Consider the following 19,530-nt stretch of genomic DNA (forward strand, 5'->3'; position numbering starts at 1 on the left):
CGGGCTGTTCGAGCTATGTGTGGTGTAAGTTCGAGAACCTCTTGTCGACCCTTATTCAATAGTCTGGGAATTCTGACATTGCCCTCACAGTATATATTTTGTTTAATGTCGTTTGTTGTTAGCAATATTAGCTTATTCCCAAGAGTTAGCAGCTTTCACTCGGTTAATACTAGGCAGAAATCAAATCTGCATGTGGAATGCACTTCCTGGACTCTTGTGCAGAAAGGAGTGCAGTATTCTGCTGCATACATTTTCAATAAGCTACCACAAAATTCCAGTGTTACATTGTTGATTTTCTTTGTTTAAACTTACGAATTGTCGCGTGAATACGTTTCTTGTATTTCATTTTATCTGTTTCTACTATCGTGTTATAATTTCATGTATTTACTCGTTCCATGACCATGGAGACTTCTCCTTAATTTGGTCTCACGAAACAATAAATAAGTAAATAAATAAATAAATGATGTTTAGTTTGGGAAGGTGCTCAACTGCACGGTCATCAGCGCCTGTGAAAAGTCCTAATTTTTACACAGTGCAATGTAGCAACTGTCACGAATGATGATGGTGATGGTGATGGTGGTGATGAACACAGAGTCCTAGTACCTGAGCAGAGAAAATCCCCAACCCGGCCGGGAACTGAACCCGGGGCCCTGTGCTTCAGAGGCAGCAGCACTAGCCACTAGACCGCGAGCTGTGGAACTGTAACACCTGTGTAGACAGCACACGGAATGCGTTTCATTAACGAACTAGACGTGTGTTTTGTTTTTGTTGCAGCACTACCTACGTGACGCTGGGGGCCATAGCGGCGGCGGTCGTCCTCATAGCCCTCATAGCGTGCTGCTGCTGCTGCTGCTGCGGCCGCAGGGTGAGGCGGGGCGAGAGTGAGTATGAGTGTGCTGGAGCGGCCGGCGGGGGCGTTCCAGCGGGGGCGGGGGCGTTCCAGCGGGGGCGTTGCCACGCAAGTGCGCTGCGCCTCAGCCGAGGATGCTAGCCTAGGAGATGCAGTGAAGCCCCGAAGAAACTGGAACAGGCATGCGTATTCAAATGCAGACATATGTAAACAGGAAGAAGACGGCGCTGCCGTGGGCAACTACTATACAGGCAGGTCCATTGATCGTGACCGGGCCAAATATCTCACCAAATAAACGTCAAACGAAAAAACTACAAAGAACGAAACTTGCCTAGCTTCAATGAGGAAACCAGATGGCGCTATGGTTGGCCCGCTAGATGGCGCTGCCATGGGTCAAACGGATATCAACTCCGCTTCTTTTAAATAGGAACCCCCATTTTTTATTAGATATTCGTGTAGTACGTAAGGAAATATGAATGTTTTAGTTGCACCACTTTTCTCGCTTTGTGATAGATGGCGCTGTAATAGTCACAAACATACGGCTCACAATTTTAGACGAACAGTTGGTAACAGGTAGGTTTTTCAAACTGAAATACAGAATGTAGGTACGTTTGAACATTTTATTTCGGTTGTTCCAATGTGATACATGTACCTTTGTGAACTTCCTCAGAACGCATGCTGTTATAGCGCGGTTACCTGTAAATACCTCATTAACCCTCGGACATCTAAGGAGGGGTTCGTTGAACCCACAATTTTTTTATGTCCCCTGCTTTTGCCCAAGTAACTTTCATACTACATATTCCCTTTGAGTTATTGTTTGTTGGCTATTTTATGAAACGTTAGTGTCAATATATTTTATAGAACATTCCTGCTTTGAAAGAAAAAATAAATAAAGTTGTTATGAGTCCAACAAACCCCCCCAACCACCCCTTAGGTTTACACGCTATAGAAAATTTCCCTTAGTAGGATTTCGTATTTCTCATTTCTACAACAATGCAAGTTAGTTTCTTGTTGGTTGGTATTCTTGTTATTCGCAACAATCGGTTTACTTTCAGAGGAAGTGATTGTTGGTGTCAGTCAGCTGTTATTTATCTTGTAAACCTGCAGTGAGCTAGTGCAGTTCCCAACACGTAGGCCTCCAGCAACTTTGGTGTCCTACACAGCAAAAACGAAACCGAGTAAAAAATTACTGATGATGTCAACAATGCACCAAGATAAAGGCACTGTTGGAGGAGAGAAGAATAAAACCGAGATAAATGCATATTATAATTCCACTAAAGGTGGAATTGATACCATTGATCAAATGGCGCGTATGTACACCTGCAAGAGGGGAACAAAGAGATGGCCTCTACCTGTATTTTACTCTCTCATCGACATTTGTGCTGTCAATGCAACCACCATATTCATCCAGCAACATCCGAGATGGAATGAAAAGAAACACGACAAACGGAAACTTTATCTACTGCAAGGTGGGATGGAACTAGTCAAATTGCAGGTAGAAGAAAGAAGTGCCAATGCAGTAGGGTTATCTAACCAAATTGTTCAATCAATGGAGACTATTCCACAAAAGAAAATCAAAGAAGTGACAACAGAAGCACGTCAGCCTCCTGCAGGGAAAGGTCGGCGCCATATTTGTGTAAGAGAAGCTAAAACGAAGAAGCACAAGTACAGCGATCTAAGTGAACCAAAACAGAATTGTGGACAGTGTCATAAACATCTTTGTAACACACATTTAGAAAAAATTGTGAAGTGTGTCTCTTGCCTTGAAGTTGAGGATTCAGAGTGGTCTATTGTATATAAACACATCTGTATTTTGTATTGTAGTATGTCAATTTTTTATTCACTCAATCCAATATTTATAACAATGAACAACATTTATAAACCGATGCCTTAGTTAAAATACATAAACCATTTTGAAAGTTCTAATTTTTCGTCAGTAAACTTATTTAATACCTCTCGCCGAACCCCCCCCCCCCCCTCCCTTAGGCATCCAAGTTAGAAGAAAAGGCTTCGGTGTGTTAGGGTTAATGCAGTAAATGCTCAAAATGATGTCCGTCGACCTCAGTGCATTTGGCAATACGTGTAACGACATTCCTCTCAACAGCGAGCAGTTCGCCTTCCGTAATGTTCGCACATGCATTGACAATGCCCTGACGCATGTTGTCAGGCGTTGTCGGTGGATCACGATAGCAAATAGCCTTCAACTTTCCCAACAGAAAGAAATCCGGGGACGTCAGATCCGGTGAACGTGCGGGCCACGGTATGGTGCTTCGACGATCAATCCACCTGTCACGAAATATGCTATTCAATACCGCTTCAACCGCACGCGAGCTATGTGCCGGACATCCATCATGTTGGAAGTACATCGCCATTCTGTCATGCAGTGAAACATCTTGTAGTAACATCGGTAGAACACTACGTAGGAAACAAGCATACATTGCAATATTTAGATTGCAATCGATAAAATGGGGGGCAATTATCCTTCCTCCCATAGTGCCGCAGCATACATTAACCCGCCAACATCGCTGATGTTCCACTTGTGGATTTTCCGTTGCCCAGTAGTGCATATTATGCCGCTTTACGTTACCGCTGTTGGTGAATGACACTTCGTCGCTAAATAGAACGTGTGCAAAAAATCTGTCATCGTCCCGTAATTTCCCTTGTGCCCAGTGGCAGAACTGTACACGACGTTCAAAGTCGTCGCCATGCAATTCCTGGTGCATAGAAATATGGTACGGGTGCAATCGAAGTTGATCTAGGATTCTCAACACCGACGTTTCTGAGATTCCCTATTCTCGCGCAATTTGTCTGCTACAGATCTGCGGATTAGCCGCGACAGCAGCTGAAACACCTACTTGGGCATCATCATTTGTTGCAGGTCGTGGTTGACGTTTCACATGTGGCTGAACACTTCCTGTTTCCTCAAATAACGTAACTGTCCGGCGAAAGGTCCGGACACTTGGATGATGTCGTCCAGGATACCAAGCAGCATACGTAGCACACGCCCGTTGGGCATTTTGATCACAATAGCCATTCATCAACACAATAACGACCTTTTCCGCAATTGGTAAACGGACATTTTAACACGGGTAATCTATCACGAAGCAAATACCGTTCGCACTGGGGGAATGTTACGTGATACCACGTACTTATACGTTGGTGACTATTACAGCGCCATGTATCACAAAGCGAAAAAAGTGGTCCATATAAAACATTCATATTTCCTTACGTACTACAAGAATATGTAATAAAAATGGGGGTTTCTTTAAAAAAAAAAACGCAACTGATATCCGTTAGACGTATGGCAGCGCCATCTAGCAGGCCAACGATAGCGCCACCTGGTTTTCCCCTTCAAGCTAGACGAGTTTCGTTCTTTGTAGTTTTTTCGTTTGACGCTTCTTTCGTGAGATATCTGGCCCGGTCACGATCAATGGACCACCCTGTATAAGGCGACAGGTGTCTGGTGCAGCTGTTAGATCTGCTACTGCTCGGGCCGGCCGCTGTGGCCGAGCGGTCCTAGGCGCTTCAGTCCGGAACTGCGCTGCTGCTACGGTCGCAGTTTCGAATCCTGCCTCGGGCATGGATGTCTGTTACGTCCTTAGGTTGGTTAGGTGTAAGTAGTTTCAAAGTCTAGGGGACTGATGACCTCCGATGTTAAGTCCCGTAGTGCTTAGAGCCATTTGAACCATTTTTTTTTTTGTTACTGCTGCTGCAATGGCAGGTTATCGAGATTTAAGTGAGTCTGAACCTGGTGGTACAGCTGCCACGCAAGCGACGGGGCACGGCATCCCGGAGGCAGCGATGAAGTGGGGATTTTCCCGTACGACCATTCCACGAATGTACTGTGAATATCAGGAATCCGGTAGAACATCGAATCTCCGACATCGCTGTGACGGGAAAAAGATCCTGCAAGAACAGGACCGACAACGACTGAAGAAAATCGTTCGACGTGACAGAAGAACAGCCCTTCCGCAAATTGCTGCAGATTTCAGTGCTGGGCCGTCAACAAGTGTCAGTGTGCGAACCATTCGACAAAACATCATCGATACGGGCTTTCGGAGCCGAAGATCCATTCGCGTACGCTCGATGACTGCATGACAGAAAGCTTTACGCCTCGCCTGGGCCCGTCAACGCCGACAGTGGACTGTCGATGACTGGAAACGTGTTCCCTGGTCGGGCGAGTCTCGTTTCGAGTTGTATAGAGCGGACGGACGTGTACAGGTGTGAGGACAACCTCGCGAGTCTGCAGACCCTTCACGTCGGTAGGGGAGGCTGTGCAAACCGGTGGAGGCTGGCTAACCTGCCATCGTAGCCGCAGTGACAGATCTGACAAGGGCGCCACGCACTGGTCTTACACAGGCGGCGCCCTGTTCTGCCTGTTCACATATCTCTGCATTTGAATACGCGTGCCTGTACCAGTTTCTTTGGCGCTTCAGTGTGTAATATGTGAGAGCAGGTGTACCACGTCGGTGGCGCTCAAACTCAGAAACGAGTCGTAGTGTGATCGAGGGAGTCATACGGTGTGGTAGCCCTCTGTCCCCCATCCGTGAAGAAAGGCGTGTCTTCGAAGATCTAATAATTTCCAGAACATTCCGGAGATATTCGAGAACATTCCAGAACATTCGAGAGTATTCGAGATCATTCTACAACATTCCACGCTGTTCCGGAATGTTCCACGATGATCCTGAATATTGTGGAATGTTCGGGAATAGTCTGGAACATTCCGGTCTGCTCCAAAACGTTGGGCAACATCCCAGTACGTTGTGGAACACTCTCGAGTGTTGTAGAATGTTCTGGAATTCACCACTGATGGTGCCGCCCATCGGTAGGCGCGCATAAAACCAGACCCGTCGTCGGTTCGAGCGACAGTTTATTGTCAGTGACAAAGGCAGGAAACGAAAAAGTGGTGCAGTGCGTGAGTGGAGAGGAACAGTCGTGTGTGGGTAACCAGGGTGATACCTCGACGGGGTATAAACGCTCCTCAGTGACAATCAAAAGGAAACTTACAGCGCTATCGTGCACTGGATCTACATCTACATCTACATCCATACTCCGCAAGCCACCTGAAGATGTGTGGCGGAGGGTACCTTGAGTACCTCTATCGGTTCTCCCTTCTATTCCAGTCTCGTATTGTTCGTGGCAAGAAGGATTGTCGGTATGCCTCTGTGTGGGCTCTAATCTCTCTGATTTTATCCTCACGGTCCCTTCGCGAGATATACGTAGCAGGGAGCAATATACTGCTGGACTCCTCGGTGAAGGTATGTTCTCGAAACTTCTACAAAAGCCCGTACCGAGCTACTGAGCGTCTCTCCTGCAGAGTCTTCCACTGGAGTTTATCTATCATCTCCCTAACGCTTTCGCGATTACTAAATGATCTTGTAACGAAGCGCGCTGCTCTCCGTTGGATCTTGTCTATCTCTTCTATCAACCCTGTCTGGTACGGATCCCACACTGCTGAGCAGTATTCGAGCAGTGGGCGAACAAGCGTACTGTAACCTACTTCCTTTGTTTTCGCATTGCATTTCCTTAGGATTCTTCCCATGAATGTGTCTGGCATCTGCTTTACCGACGATCAACTTTATATGATCATTCCATTTTAAATCACTCCCAATGCGTACTCCCAGATAATTCATGGAATTAACTGCTTCCAGTTGCTGACCTGCTATATTGTAGCTAAATGATAAATATCTTCCTTTCTATGTATTCGCAGCACATTACACTTGTATACATTGAGATTCAATTGCCATTCCCTGCACCATGCGTCAACTCGTTGCAGATCCTCCTGCATTTCAGTACAATTTTCCATTGTTACAACCTCTCGATACACCACAGCATCATCTGCAAAAAGCCTCAGTGAACTTCCGATGTCATCCACCAGGTCATTTATGTATATTGTGAATAGCAACGGTCCTACGACACTCCCCTGCGGCACACCTGAAATCACTCTTACTTCGGAAGACTTCTCTCCATTGAGAATGACATGCTGCGTCCTGTTATCTAGGAACTCTTCAATCCAATCACACAATTGGTCTGATAGTCCATATGCTCTTACTTTGTTCATTAAACGACTGTGGGGAACCGAATCAAACGCCTTGCGGAAGTCAAGAAACACGGCATCTACCTGGGAACCCGTGTCTGTGGCCCTCTGAGTCTCGTGGACGAATAGCGCGAGCTGGGTTTCACACGACCGTCTATTTCGAAACCCATGCCGATTCCTACAGAGTAGATTTCTAGTCTCCATAAAAGTCACTATACTCGAACATAATACGTGTTCCAAAATTCTACAACTGATCGACGTTAGAGATATAGGTCTATAGTTCTGCACATCTGTTGGACGTCCCTTCTTGAAAACGGGGATGACCTGTCCCCTTTTCCAGTCCTTTGGATCCCTATGCTCTTCTAGAGATCTAGAAGAGCGTAGCGTTCCAAAGGACTGTAAAAGGGCACAGGTCTATTTCTAAAACTGCGCAGACTGTGCTGTTGTTTCGTCTTTCGATGGTTTAGCTCTCATATCTTTTGTTATTCGCAGTATTTGAATGTTTGCCCACAGACTTTTTTTTTAAAAAAAAAGCATGCACTGAACTCGTCTGCTGGTGCTGACGTGGGGATAACTCGAAGTGTTCGTCGGAAATCTCCCGAGAGTATGAGTAGAGCGTCTCCCCCGTCGCTTCTGACTTTCCTCGCAGTTCTCCCAATGTTCTGTCAACGGGTTAGAGTGATCTTTTTTTCCATATGCCGTTGTGCATTCGTCCCAGAAGACAGTTTTAGCTCGGTTTATAGCGTCTACCCGTCCAGATGCTCTTGTGGTTTTACATGCCGGGAATCGCTCTTCGGCTACGTTCGACGGTAGTTTTAGGGCGAAATGGAGGCAGTCTGCCCTCCTTCCGTAAGGGTGGCAGCCGTGTCTGGCGACGCCGGCGCTTCGCTTAGCCCGCATCTCCGCCAGCGACGGATCTGCTGGAGACGCTTTGGCGGCGCCGCCTGGTGCGTGCAGGCGAATAACTCGGCCGGTGTTGTTGTTGTTGGGCTGGAAAAGGGCACAGGTTATCCCCGTTTTCAAGAAGGGACGTCCAACAGATGTGCGGACCTGTAGACCCATATCTCTAACGTCTACGAGTTGTAGAATTTTGGAACACGTATAATGTTCGAGTATAATGACTTCTCTGGAGACTAGAAATCTACTCTGTAGGAATCAGCATGGGTTTCGAAAAACACGGTCATGTGAAACCCAGCTCGCGCTATTCGTCCACGAGACTCAGAGGGCCGTAGACACGGGTTCGCAGGTAGATGCCGTGTTTCTTGACTTCCGCAAGGCGTTCTATACAGTTCCCCACAGTCGTTTAATGAACAAAATAAGAGCATATGGACTATCACACCAATTGTGTGACTGGATTGAAAAATTCCTAGATAACAGAACGCAGCATGTCATTGTTAATGGAGAGAAGTCTTCCGAAGTAAGAGTGATTTCAGGTGTGTCGCAGGGGAGTGTCGTAGGACCGTTGCTATTCACAATATACATAAATGACCTGGTGGATGACATCGGCAGTTCACTGAGGCTTTTTGCGGATGATGCTGTGGTATATCGAGAGGTTGTAACAACGGAAAATTGTACTGAAATGCAGCAGGATCTGCAACGATTTGACGCATGGTGCAGGGAATGGCAACCGAATCTCAGTGTAGACAAGTGTAATGTGCTGCAAATACACAGAAAGAAACATCCCTTATCATTTAGCTACAATATAGCAGGTCAGCACCTGGAAGCAGTTAATTCCATAAATTATCTGGGAGTACGCACTAGGAGTGATTTAAAATGGAATGATCATATACAGTTGATCGTCGGTAAAGCAGATGCCAGACAGAGCTTCATTGGAAGAATCCTAAGGAAATGCAATCCGAAAACAAAGGAAGTAGGTTACAGCACGCTTGTTCGCCCACTGCTCGAATACTGCTCAGCAGTGTGGGATCCGTACCAGATAGGGTCGATAGACGAGATAGAGAAGATCCGACGGACAGCAGCGCGCTTCGTTACAGGATCATTCAGTAATCGCGAAAGCGTTACGGAGATGATAGATAAACTCCAGTGGAAGACTCTGAAGGAGAGACGCTCAGTAGCTCTGTACGGGCTTTTGTTGAAGTTTCGAGAACATACCTTCACCGAGGAGTCGAGCAGTATATTGCTCCCTCCTACGTATATCACGCGAAGAGACCGTGAGAATAAAATCAGAGAGATTAGAGCCCACACAGAGGCATATCGACACTTTCTTTCCACGAACAATACGAAACTGGAATAGAAGGGAGAACCGATAGAGGTACTCAAGGTACCCTCCGCCACACATCGTCAGGTGGCTTGCGGAGTATGGATGTAGATGTAGATGAATGTGATTACGCTGCCTTACACTTAAAACTGGATCTCGGATCAAACTATTCAGAAGTCTCAACTCACCAAAACTTTGTATTGGAACGAGAGTGATCGTGGAACAGCTATCGAACAACCTCACCGAAGCCGAACTTGTGACTGGGTAGTACCAAGGACACACTATTTATCCTCACAACACCACTGGTCTCTACTAAACTGCTTTCCAATTTAAAAGGCTGCAATTTCCAGCCAAAATAGCCTACAGTTTTACAATTAACAAAGCGCAAGGACAAATTTTAAAGTAAGCGTAGGCTTCCGTGGCCGTTGTCATCTTCAATAGAATTCTTCATGGTATCAGACCGCATCGTCATAATTTAAAATGCGCCAACGTTTCGGCCAGCGTTGCAGCTAGCCTTCATCAGGGCCTTACGTTAAACTCAGTTTAACGTAAGGCCCTGATGAAGGCTAGCTGCAACGCTGGCCGAAACGTTGGCGCATTTTAAATTATGACGATGCGGTCTGATACCCTAAAGAATTCTATTGAAAATTTTAAAGTATTGAAGCTTGAACCTCATGAAGACTACTGCTTCTCTCACGGTAAACTATACGTAGCTTGCTCTCTAGTTGGAAATTCGAAAAATTTGTGCATATACACTCCTGGAAATGGAAAAAAGAACACATTGACACCGGTGTGTCAGACCCACCATACTTGCTCCGGACACTGCGAGAGGGCTGTACAAGCAATGATCACACGCACGGCACAGCGGACACACCAGGAACCGCGGTGTTGGCCGTCGAATGGCGCTAGCTGCGCAGCATTTGTGCACCGCCGCCGTCAGTGTCAGCTAGTTTGCCGTGGCATACGGAGCTCCATCGCAGTCTTTAACACTGGTAGCATGCCGCGACAGCGTGGACGTGAACCGTATGTGCAGTTGACGGACTTTGAGCGAGGTCGTATAGTGGGCATGCGAGAGGCCGGGTGGACGTACCGCCGAATTGCTCAACACGTGGGGCGTGAGGTCTCCACAGTACATCGATGTTGTCGCCAGTGGTCGGCGGAAGGTGCACGTGCCCGTCGACCTGGGACCGGACCGCAGCGACGCACGGATGCACGCCAAGACCGTAGGATCCTACGCAGTGCCGTAGGGGACCGCACCGCCACTTCCCAGCAAATTAGGGACACTGTTGCTCCTGGGGTATCGGCGAGGACCATTCGCAACCGTCTCCATGAAGCTGGGCTACGGTCCCGCACACCGTTAGGCCGTCTTCCGCTCACGCTCCAACATCGTGCAGCCCGCCTCCAGTGGTGTCGCGACAGGCGTGAATGGAGGGACGAATGGAGACGTGTCGTCTTCAGCGATGAGAGTCGCTTCTGCCTAGGTGCCAGTGATGGTCGTATGCGTGTTTGGCGCCGTGCAGGTGAGCGCCACAATCAGGACTGCGTACGACCGAGGCACACCGGGGCAACACCCGGCATCATGGTGTGGGGAGCGATCTCCTACACTGGCCGTACACCACTGGTGATCGTCGAGGGGACACTGAATAGTGCACGGTACATCCAAACCGTCATCGAAGCCATCGTTCTACCATTCCTAGACCGGCAAGGGAACTTGCTGTTCCAACAGGACAATGCACGTCCGCATGTATCCCGTGCCACCCAACGTGCTCTAGAAGGTGTAAGTCAACTACCCTGGCCAGCAAGATCTCCGGATCTGTCCCCCATTGAGCATGTTTGGGACTGGATGAAGCGTCGTCTCACGCGGTCTGCACGTCCAGCACGAACGCTGGTCCAACTGAGGCGCCAGTTGGAAATGGCATGGCAAGCCGTTCCACAGGACTACATCCAGCATCTCTACGATCGTCTCCATGGGAGAATAGCAGCCTGCATTGCTGCGAAAGGTGGATATACACTGTACTAGTGCCGATATTGTGCATGCTCTGTTGCCTGTGTCTATGTGCCTGTGGTTCTGTCAGTGTGATCATGTGATGTATGTGACCCCAGGAATGTGTCAATAAAGTTTCCCCTTCCTGGGACAATGAATTCACGGTGTTCTTATTTCAATTTCCAGGAGTGTATATCACGGATTACAAAATGAAAAATGTTGTTTATAATCAAGTATAGTAAATAGTTAGGATATCGTCTCAACAGATTTTTTTTACCTCTTATGCATTAACAAGTACTGTAAATAGAATATGTTTTCAATGTTTTTTTTACATGGTTTAAAATTTATCTTTTTATTCCAACTACCGCACAATTTCATCTCAACTCTCTGAGCGAAGCTGGGTAATCCAGCTGGTTCTTTATATATTTTTAACAGTAACATCACCAAAACCAAAATTTTTTCAAGTTAAAAGTGTAATTTTATGCGAAAATTTGCGCGGGTACTAAAAATCTAATTTCAGCCGATAAAATCTGGAGGTCATTTCATAATATTCATTGTGTGTATCGATGGATTTACACTTGTGGATGATCAGGAAGCTGATATACTCGATTTGGCTCGCGTGACCTACCGGTAAGCGAGAGTACGCATACCGGGCCGCCATCTTGGCTCGGCCGGGCTGGTTTCGGGCGGTTTTCGCGACGCATCTCCGCGTCAGCTGGGTCGGCGGGGATCTGAATGTCTCGCGAAAGTATCGAGTGAGATTCTTGCGAGTTTATTAATATTTTCGATCTGTGGACTTAAAGGGTACTGATTCGTGAGAGGACGATTCCGAACTTTGAAATTTTACCGCCGACGCAGAGTGTGGATTCCGACTTGTGATTTTTGCCAGTCAGCACCTGAGGACTTTAACTCGAATCTGAACCGAGCTGGACTCGGAATTTTTCGAGGATTTGGAGTAAGTTCGGACCTAGGTGGGATGCTGCCTGGCTGTACATTCATCCTTGGAAGTTGATTAAACTTGCTGCTGCGAGGCACACGGAAAATAAATAAGACAATTTCGTGAAACTCTAACCCTTGCAAGCTGTGAACTATAAATGGCGCGGCAAAAAAGTGTATACACACTTTGAAGCGTCATAGAAAATTTATTCCCCGTTCTACAATGTTAAATTTCTGGAAATGGAAAGCTTAAAGTCCAATTGGAAAAATAAATGTACTTTGCAAATGTGATTAATGTTCAAACTGGTGGCCTTCAGCATCAGTACACTTCTGAGTACGAGTCACCACTGATTCCGTACATCGTACTAAAGTGTCCAATGAGATTTGTGCGCACACCGCCTGAATCTCATTCCAAAGTGTGTCCAGGTTACGCGGTGTACGTTTGTACGCCTCATCTTTCACTGTGCCCCGTAAGAAGAAATCCAGCGGCGTGAGGTCTGGAGAGCGTGCAGGAAACTCGATCGGTCCCCTGCGTCCTACCCACTGGCCTGGCACACTGTGATCCAGGTATGCTCGTACGTCCCTACGATAGTGCGGTGGGGCGCCATCTTGTTGGAAACACAACTCATCATTACCGTATAATGCACGAATGGCAGGTAATATGGTGTCGGCAAGCATTGTTAGGTACGTTTCTCCAGTAACAGTACCTTCAAAGCGGAAAGGCCCAATGAGTCCCCTTGCAGACAAACCACGCCACACATTTACACCTGGCAAATTCACAGCCTTTTCGACTGTAATGTGAGGATTATCTTCAGCCCAGTACACACAATTGTGCATATTGACAGTTCCACTGAGTTTGAATTGGGCTTCATCCGACCAAATTATGCTACCCGTAAATCCCGGTTCACGTCTCACCATCTCCTGAACGCATTAACAAAATTCCAACCTTCGATGTGGATCGTCGTCACTTAGCTGTTGCACCAGCCACACGAAACTTGCCTTTCTTCAGAATGCGTAGCACACTACTAGCACTTACATTACTCTCACGTGCCGCTTGCTTCGGCGATTTTTCAGGCGAACGCTGAAACAGTTCACAGACCGCAGTTGTGGGGAATCGTCACTTGTAGCTGTACGAGGTCACCCTGATCGACCTTTATGCACATCACACACTGTTCCACGATTTTCGAATTTGTCTCGTAGACGTGTAATCGTTAACCTTGAAGGTGGTTCCGTACCATACTCACTCCTCCACCGTCTTCGAACCGCAGCTACACTCTCAAACTTCCAGCACCACTTAATTATCTGCTTCCGTGCTTCAAAGCTCAAGCGCACGTGCGCCACGTTGCAGTTACTTCCTTGCCACTGCTGCCACCTGTTGAAGAAACATAACATACGGGAAATAAATTGTCTGTGGCAGTTCAAAGTGTGTACACATTTTTTTGACGCACCCTGTATTACACGAATGCCAGAGTGCATTCTGTAGAATAATTTGGACTAATGCGACGAGTGAATGGCTGATACCTAGCAGTTCAGATATTTAACCTTGTAGAACGGGAAATAAATAGTCTGTGGCAGTTCAAAGTGTGTACACATTTTTCTGACGCACCCTGTATTACACGAATGCCAGAGTGCATTCTGTAGAATAATTTGGGCTAATATGACGAGTGAATGGCTGATAACTAGCAGTTCAGACAGGCAGACTTTAGAAAAATCAAACCCTCCACTGTTGCCGGCAATGGTGTGCTACTGACCAAAACTTTGATAAACAGACGATTTGCACAGTAGTGCTGGGGGCCACGAGCTGGTCACTGACTTTCCAGCGACACGTGCTCAGTCCGGCACTTCAGCCTGACACTGACTTTCCAGCGACACGTGCTCAGTCCGGCACTTCAGCCTGACACTGACTTTCCAGCGACACGTGCTCAGTCCGGCACTTCAGCCTGACACTGACTTTCCAGCGACACGTGCTCAGTCCGGCACTTCAGCCTGACACTGACTTTCCAGCGACACGTGCTCAGTCCGGCACTTCAGCCTGACACTGACTTTCCAGCGACACGTGCTCAGTCCGGCACTTCAGCCTGACACTGACTTTCCAGCGACACGTGCTCAGTCCGGCACTTCAGCCTGACACTGATTTTCCAGCGACACGTGCTCAGTCCGGCACTTCAGCCTGACACTGACTTTCCAGCGACACGTGCTCAGTCCGGCACTTCAGCCTGACACTGACTTTCCAGCGACACGTGCTCAGTCCGGCACTTCAGCCTGACACTGACTTTCCAGCGACACGTGCTCAGTCCGGCACTTCAGCCTGACACTGACTTTCCAGCGACACGTGCTCAGTCCGGCACTTCAGCCTGACACTGACTTTCCAGCGACACGTGCTCAGTCCGGCACTTCAGCCTGACACTGACTTTCCAGCGACACGTGCTCAGTCCGGCACTTCAGCCTCGCGCTTACGTTTCCAAGTTGGCCAGCGTGCGCAGGTATTAGTGGGTGCTGCAGTAGTGAGATGCACAGTCCAAGTGCCAAAGTGTTAACGTCATCCGTAAAAACAGTGTTGATGTTTCTCTTCTCTGCGGAGTTTGACTCCTGATATATATTTTTTTCCTTTGTGTGCTTCCACCCTTTAACAATCTTTCTTATACTCGTCCGTTTCCTTCCCTCCTGACTGCGCCTTCTCAGCATGTCCGTCACGCAACATCAGGTGACATGTCTGCTGCGTGTTGTTCTCAGCAACGTGACTTTGTATCTTCAGTTCCGATATCTTTATTGCGTTGCATTCTTAGACCAGAGTGGGTGATGACATACATCATCATCATCATCATCATCATCATTTAAGACTGATTATGCCTTTCAGCGTTCAGTCTGGAGCATAGCCCCCCTTATACAGTTCCTCCATGATCCCATATTCAGTGCTAACATTGGTGCCTCTTCTGATGTTAAACCTATTACTTCAAAATCATTCTTAACCGAATCCAGGTACCTTCTCCTCGGTCTGCCCCGACTGCTCCTACCCTCTACTGCTGAATCCACGAGTCTCTTGGGTAACCTAGCTTCTCCCATGCGTGTAACATGACCCCACCATCTAAGCCTGTTCGCCCTGACTGCTACATCTATAGAGTTCATTCCCAGTTTTTCTTTGATTTCCTCATTGTGGACACCCTCCTGCTATTGTTCCCATCTACTAGTACCTGCAATCATCCTAGCTACTTTCATATCCGTAACCCCAACCTTGTTGATAAGGTAACCTGAATCCACCCAGCTTTCGCTCCCATACAACAAAGTTGCTCGAAAGATTGAACGGTGCACAGATAGCTTAGTCTTGGTACTGACTTCCTTCTTGCAGAAGAGAGTAGATCGTAGCTGAGCGCTCACTGCATTAGCTTTGCTACACCTCGCTTCCAGTTCTTTCACTATGTTGCCATCCTGCGAGAATATGCATCCTAAGTACTTGAAACCGTCCACCTGTTCTAACTCTGTTCCTCCTATTTGGCACTCAATCCGTTTATATTTCTTTCCCACTGACATTACTTTCGTTTTGGAGATGCTAATCTTCATACCATAGTCCTTACATTTCTGATCTAGCTCTGAAATATTACTTTGCAAACTTCCAATCGAATCTGCCATCACAACTAAGTCATCCGCATATGCAAGACTGCTTATTTTGTGTTCACATATCTTAATCTCACCCAGCCAGTCTATTGTTTTCAACGTATGATCCATAAATAATATGAACAACAGTGGAGACAGGTTGCAGCCTTGTCTTACCCCTGAAACTACTCTGAACCGTGAACTCAATTTACCGTCAACTCTAACTGCTGCCTGACTATCCATGTAAAGACCTTTAATCGCTTGCAAAAGTTTGCCTCCTAATCCATAATCTTGTACAACAGACAATAACTTCCTCCTAGGAACCCGGTCATATGGCTTTTCTAGATCTATAAAGCATAGATACAATTCCCTGTTCCACTCACAACACTTCTCCATTATTTGCCGTAAGCTAAAGATCTGGTCCTGACAACCTCCAAGAGGCCTAAACCCACACTGATTTTCATCCAATTGGTCCTCAACTAATACTCGCACTTTCCTTTCAACAATACCTGAAGGTATTAGTAGTATTAGTTGAGGATACACAGGACATAAAATCCCGTCTAGGGGCTGAGATCGTTTTTATGTCAATAATTGGCAACCAGTGCTGTACAATAGCAATAAAGTCACGGGATGTTCAATTGACTCTTTTATTAGAACATGTTACGCGCTTCGGTATTACACCCGTCTTCAGACATATGTTACCAGAAAGTACAAAACATAAGTGAACAGCACACTCAACACGTCTCAACGTTACAGAAAATAGGATCTGGTCATACGAGATACATACCACAAACTTGAACTCCTTCCTAACCAACCAGGCGTACAGCCTCGACAACTCAAAGAAAGTGTCCGACAACATACGACTACAGCTGCGACACGAGCAGTCCTGAAGCAGAGCGTAAACTGACGCCAAACAAGTCGACTAGCAGCGGAGCGCCCTCGGTAGGGGGCTCCATGCGTTCACATGCCATTTAATAATAATACACTCAACATATAACATCTAACAGGGTCTACACTACTGGCCATTAAAATTGCTGCACCAAGATGAAATGCAGATGACAAACTGGTATTCATTGGGCAAGTATATTATACTAGAACTGACATGTGATTACATTTTCACGCAATTTGGGTGCATAGATCCTGAAAAATCAGTACCCTGAACAACCACCTCTGGCCGTAGTAACGGCCTCGATACGCCTGGGCATTGAGTCAAACTGAGCTCGGATGGCGTGTACAGGTACAGCTGCCCGTGCAGCTTCAACACGATACCATAGTTCATCGAGAGTAGTGACTGGCGTATTGTGACGAGCCAGTTGCTCGGCCACCATTGACCAGACGTTTTCAGTTGGTGAGAGATCTGGAGAATGTGCTGGCCAGGGCAGCAGTCGAACATTTTCTGTATCCAGAAAGGCCCATACAGGACCTGCAACATGCGGTCGTGCATTATCCTGCTGAAATGTAGGGTTTCGCAGGGATCGAATGAAGAGTAGAGCCAAGGGTCGTAACAAATCTGAAATGTAACGTCCACTGTTCAAAGTGCCGTCAATGCGAACAAGAGGTGACCGAGACGTGTAACCGATGGCACCCTATACCATCACGCCGGGTGATACGCCAGTACGGCGATGACGAATACACGCTTCCAATTTGCGTTCACCGTGATGTCGGCAAACACGGATGCGACCATCATGATGCTGTAAACAGAACCTGGATTCATCCGAAAAAAATGATGGTTTGCCATTCGTGCACCCAGGTTCGTCGCAGAGTACACCATCGCAGGCGCTCCTGTCTGTGATGCAGCGTCAAGGGTTACCGTAGCCACGGTCTCCGACCTGACAGTCCGTGCTGCTGCAAACGTCATCGAACTGCTCGTGCAGATGGTTGTTGTCTTGCAAACGTCCCCATCTGTTGACTCAGGGATCGAGACGTGGGTGCACGAAATGTTACAGCTGTGTGGATAAGATGCCTGTCATCTCGACTGCTAGTGATACGGGGCCGTCGGCATCCAGCATGACGTTACGTATTACCCTCCTGAACCCACCGATTCCATATTATGCCAACAGTTATTCGATCTCGACCGATGCGAGCAGCAATGTCGCGATACGATAAACCGCAATCGCGATAGGCTACAATCCGACCTTTATCCAAGTCTGAAATGCGATAGTACGCATTTCTTCTCCTTACACGAGGCATCACAAAAACGTTTCACCAGGCAACGCCGGTCAAGTGCTGTTTGTGTATGAGAAATCGGTTGGAAACTTTCCTCACGTCAGCACGTTGTAGGTGTCGCCACCGGCGCTAACCTTGTGTGAATGCTCTTAGAAGCTAATCATTTGCATACCACAGCATCTTCTTCCTGTCGGTTAAATTTCGCGTCTGTAGCACGTCATCTTCGTGGTGTAGCAATTTTAATGACCAGTAGTGTAATTAGGACTAGCAACCGGACAGTCATATGTTATTCGACACTTTCTTGGAGTTGTACGCCTGGTTGGTTAGGAAGGAGTTGAAGTTTGTGGTATGTAACTCACATGACCAGATCTCATTTTCTGTAACGCTGAGACGTGTCGAGTGTGCTGTTCGATTATTTTTGTACTTTTCTTGTAACATGTGTCTGAAGATGGGTGTAATCCCGAAACGCGCAACATGTTCTAATAAAAGAGTCAATTGAACATCTCGTGACTTTATTGCGATTGTACAGCATTGGTTGCCAATTACCAATAGAGTGGATGACACATATGAAAGCATAGCACTATGACACATTTACAATTCCCTCTACATTACAAGTTATAAAACGCAAGTGAAGTAAGGCGGGACTCGCACCGTATTGCTGTGCTGTTGTGATGTGTGTTGCAGTATTGGTCGTGCACAATGTTGTTGTGTTGTGTGTTGCAGTTTTGGTCGTGCACAATGTTGTTGTGTTGTGTGTTGCAGTTGTGGTCGTGAACAATGTTGTTGTGTTGTGTGTTGCAGTTGTGGTCGTGCACAATGTTGTTGTGTTGTGTGTTGCAGTTGTGGTCGTGAACAATGTTGTTGTGTTGTGTGTTGCAGTTGTGGTCGTGAACAACAGGCCCCTCCTGACCTCGCCCTGAACGCCGGAGCGGAGAGAAGACGCAGCGGCAACGGCGGCGACCGCAACGTTCTTACGTGTCTTCTTATAAGCAACTCTGACTGATTCTCACTTTGCGATGTGTCAATGAAACGAAAGTCTTGTTTCATACATAAAATCTAGAGATGTATATTTTGAAGTAATTTTAATAAAGAAAGAAATACCGTCGATTGTCTTATGTTTCTGTAGCATATGAAAAACTTTGCAAATTTCACCTGAAACGTGTTACATAAACAAAAGAGTATTTGATATTTTGTATCTCGTTAAATGCAAGTTTTTTTAAAAAAAAAATCATGAGTATGGCGAACGTAGCTTCTTGTAACAGTGACCTTATTTACAGTTTTCAGTTTTTTTTTCTTTTTTTTTGCGCAACTGGTGTTGAAATACTGACTTGCGTCCTGGAGTACACCTGTACAAATCCTCAAAGCTTTTTCCCAATAACACAATGTGACCCGGCCGTATATTCCAGAATGTTCAGAGTGCCAGTAAACGCTGCCAATGCAGAGCTTTTGCATCGTGTACAATCTGACGTAATATCCCAATGGCTTCATCTTTGTTAACTCTCTAAGGAAATATACGATAGTGAGTGTATCGGACGATTCACACGAAATCACAAAAAAATGAAAATTTCTTTCCTCAAAAATAAAGTGGACGTAAAAAAAGGAAGTGAACGAAAACCGTACTTCCGAGTAATAAACCTATTGCTTGGTTTTCAGCACATAATACAATAGACGCCTTGGAACAACTGTGGTTTTCAAAAACCTCATACCAGCATTCATTCAAAACATAAAATTTAAACTCAGCCACACTC

At 46.5% G+C, this 19,530-nt stretch overlaps 1 protein-coding gene across 3 annotated transcripts in view; it reads left to right on the plus strand.

The window, feature by feature from the left end:
* The window catches only part of LOC126143485 (uncharacterized), a 131,094-nt gene extending 112,207 nt beyond the window's left edge, over positions 1-18,887 (plus strand). For 2 of the 3 annotated variants that reach the window (XM_049915407.1, XM_049915405.1), the window contains exons 3-4: positions 775-881; positions 18,662-18,887. In XM_049915407.1, the coding sequence (XP_049771364.1) occupies positions 775-881; positions 18,662-18,702 (148 nt within the window). In that variant the 3' untranslated portion in view covers positions 18,703-18,887. The remainder of the gene's footprint in view (positions 1-774; positions 882-18,661) is intronic. The other variant, XM_049915406.1, reaches the window with a different exon arrangement.
* The last annotated feature ends 643 nt before the right edge of the window (positions 18,888-19,530 follow it).

Source organism: Schistocerca cancellata, unplaced genomic scaffold (genome assembly GCF_023864275.1).
Source record: "Schistocerca cancellata isolate TAMUIC-IGC-003103 unplaced genomic scaffold, iqSchCanc2.1 HiC_scaffold_808, whole genome shotgun sequence".
In the NCBI taxonomy this organism is placed as follows: domain Eukaryota; kingdom Metazoa; phylum Arthropoda; class Insecta; order Orthoptera; family Acrididae; genus Schistocerca; species Schistocerca cancellata.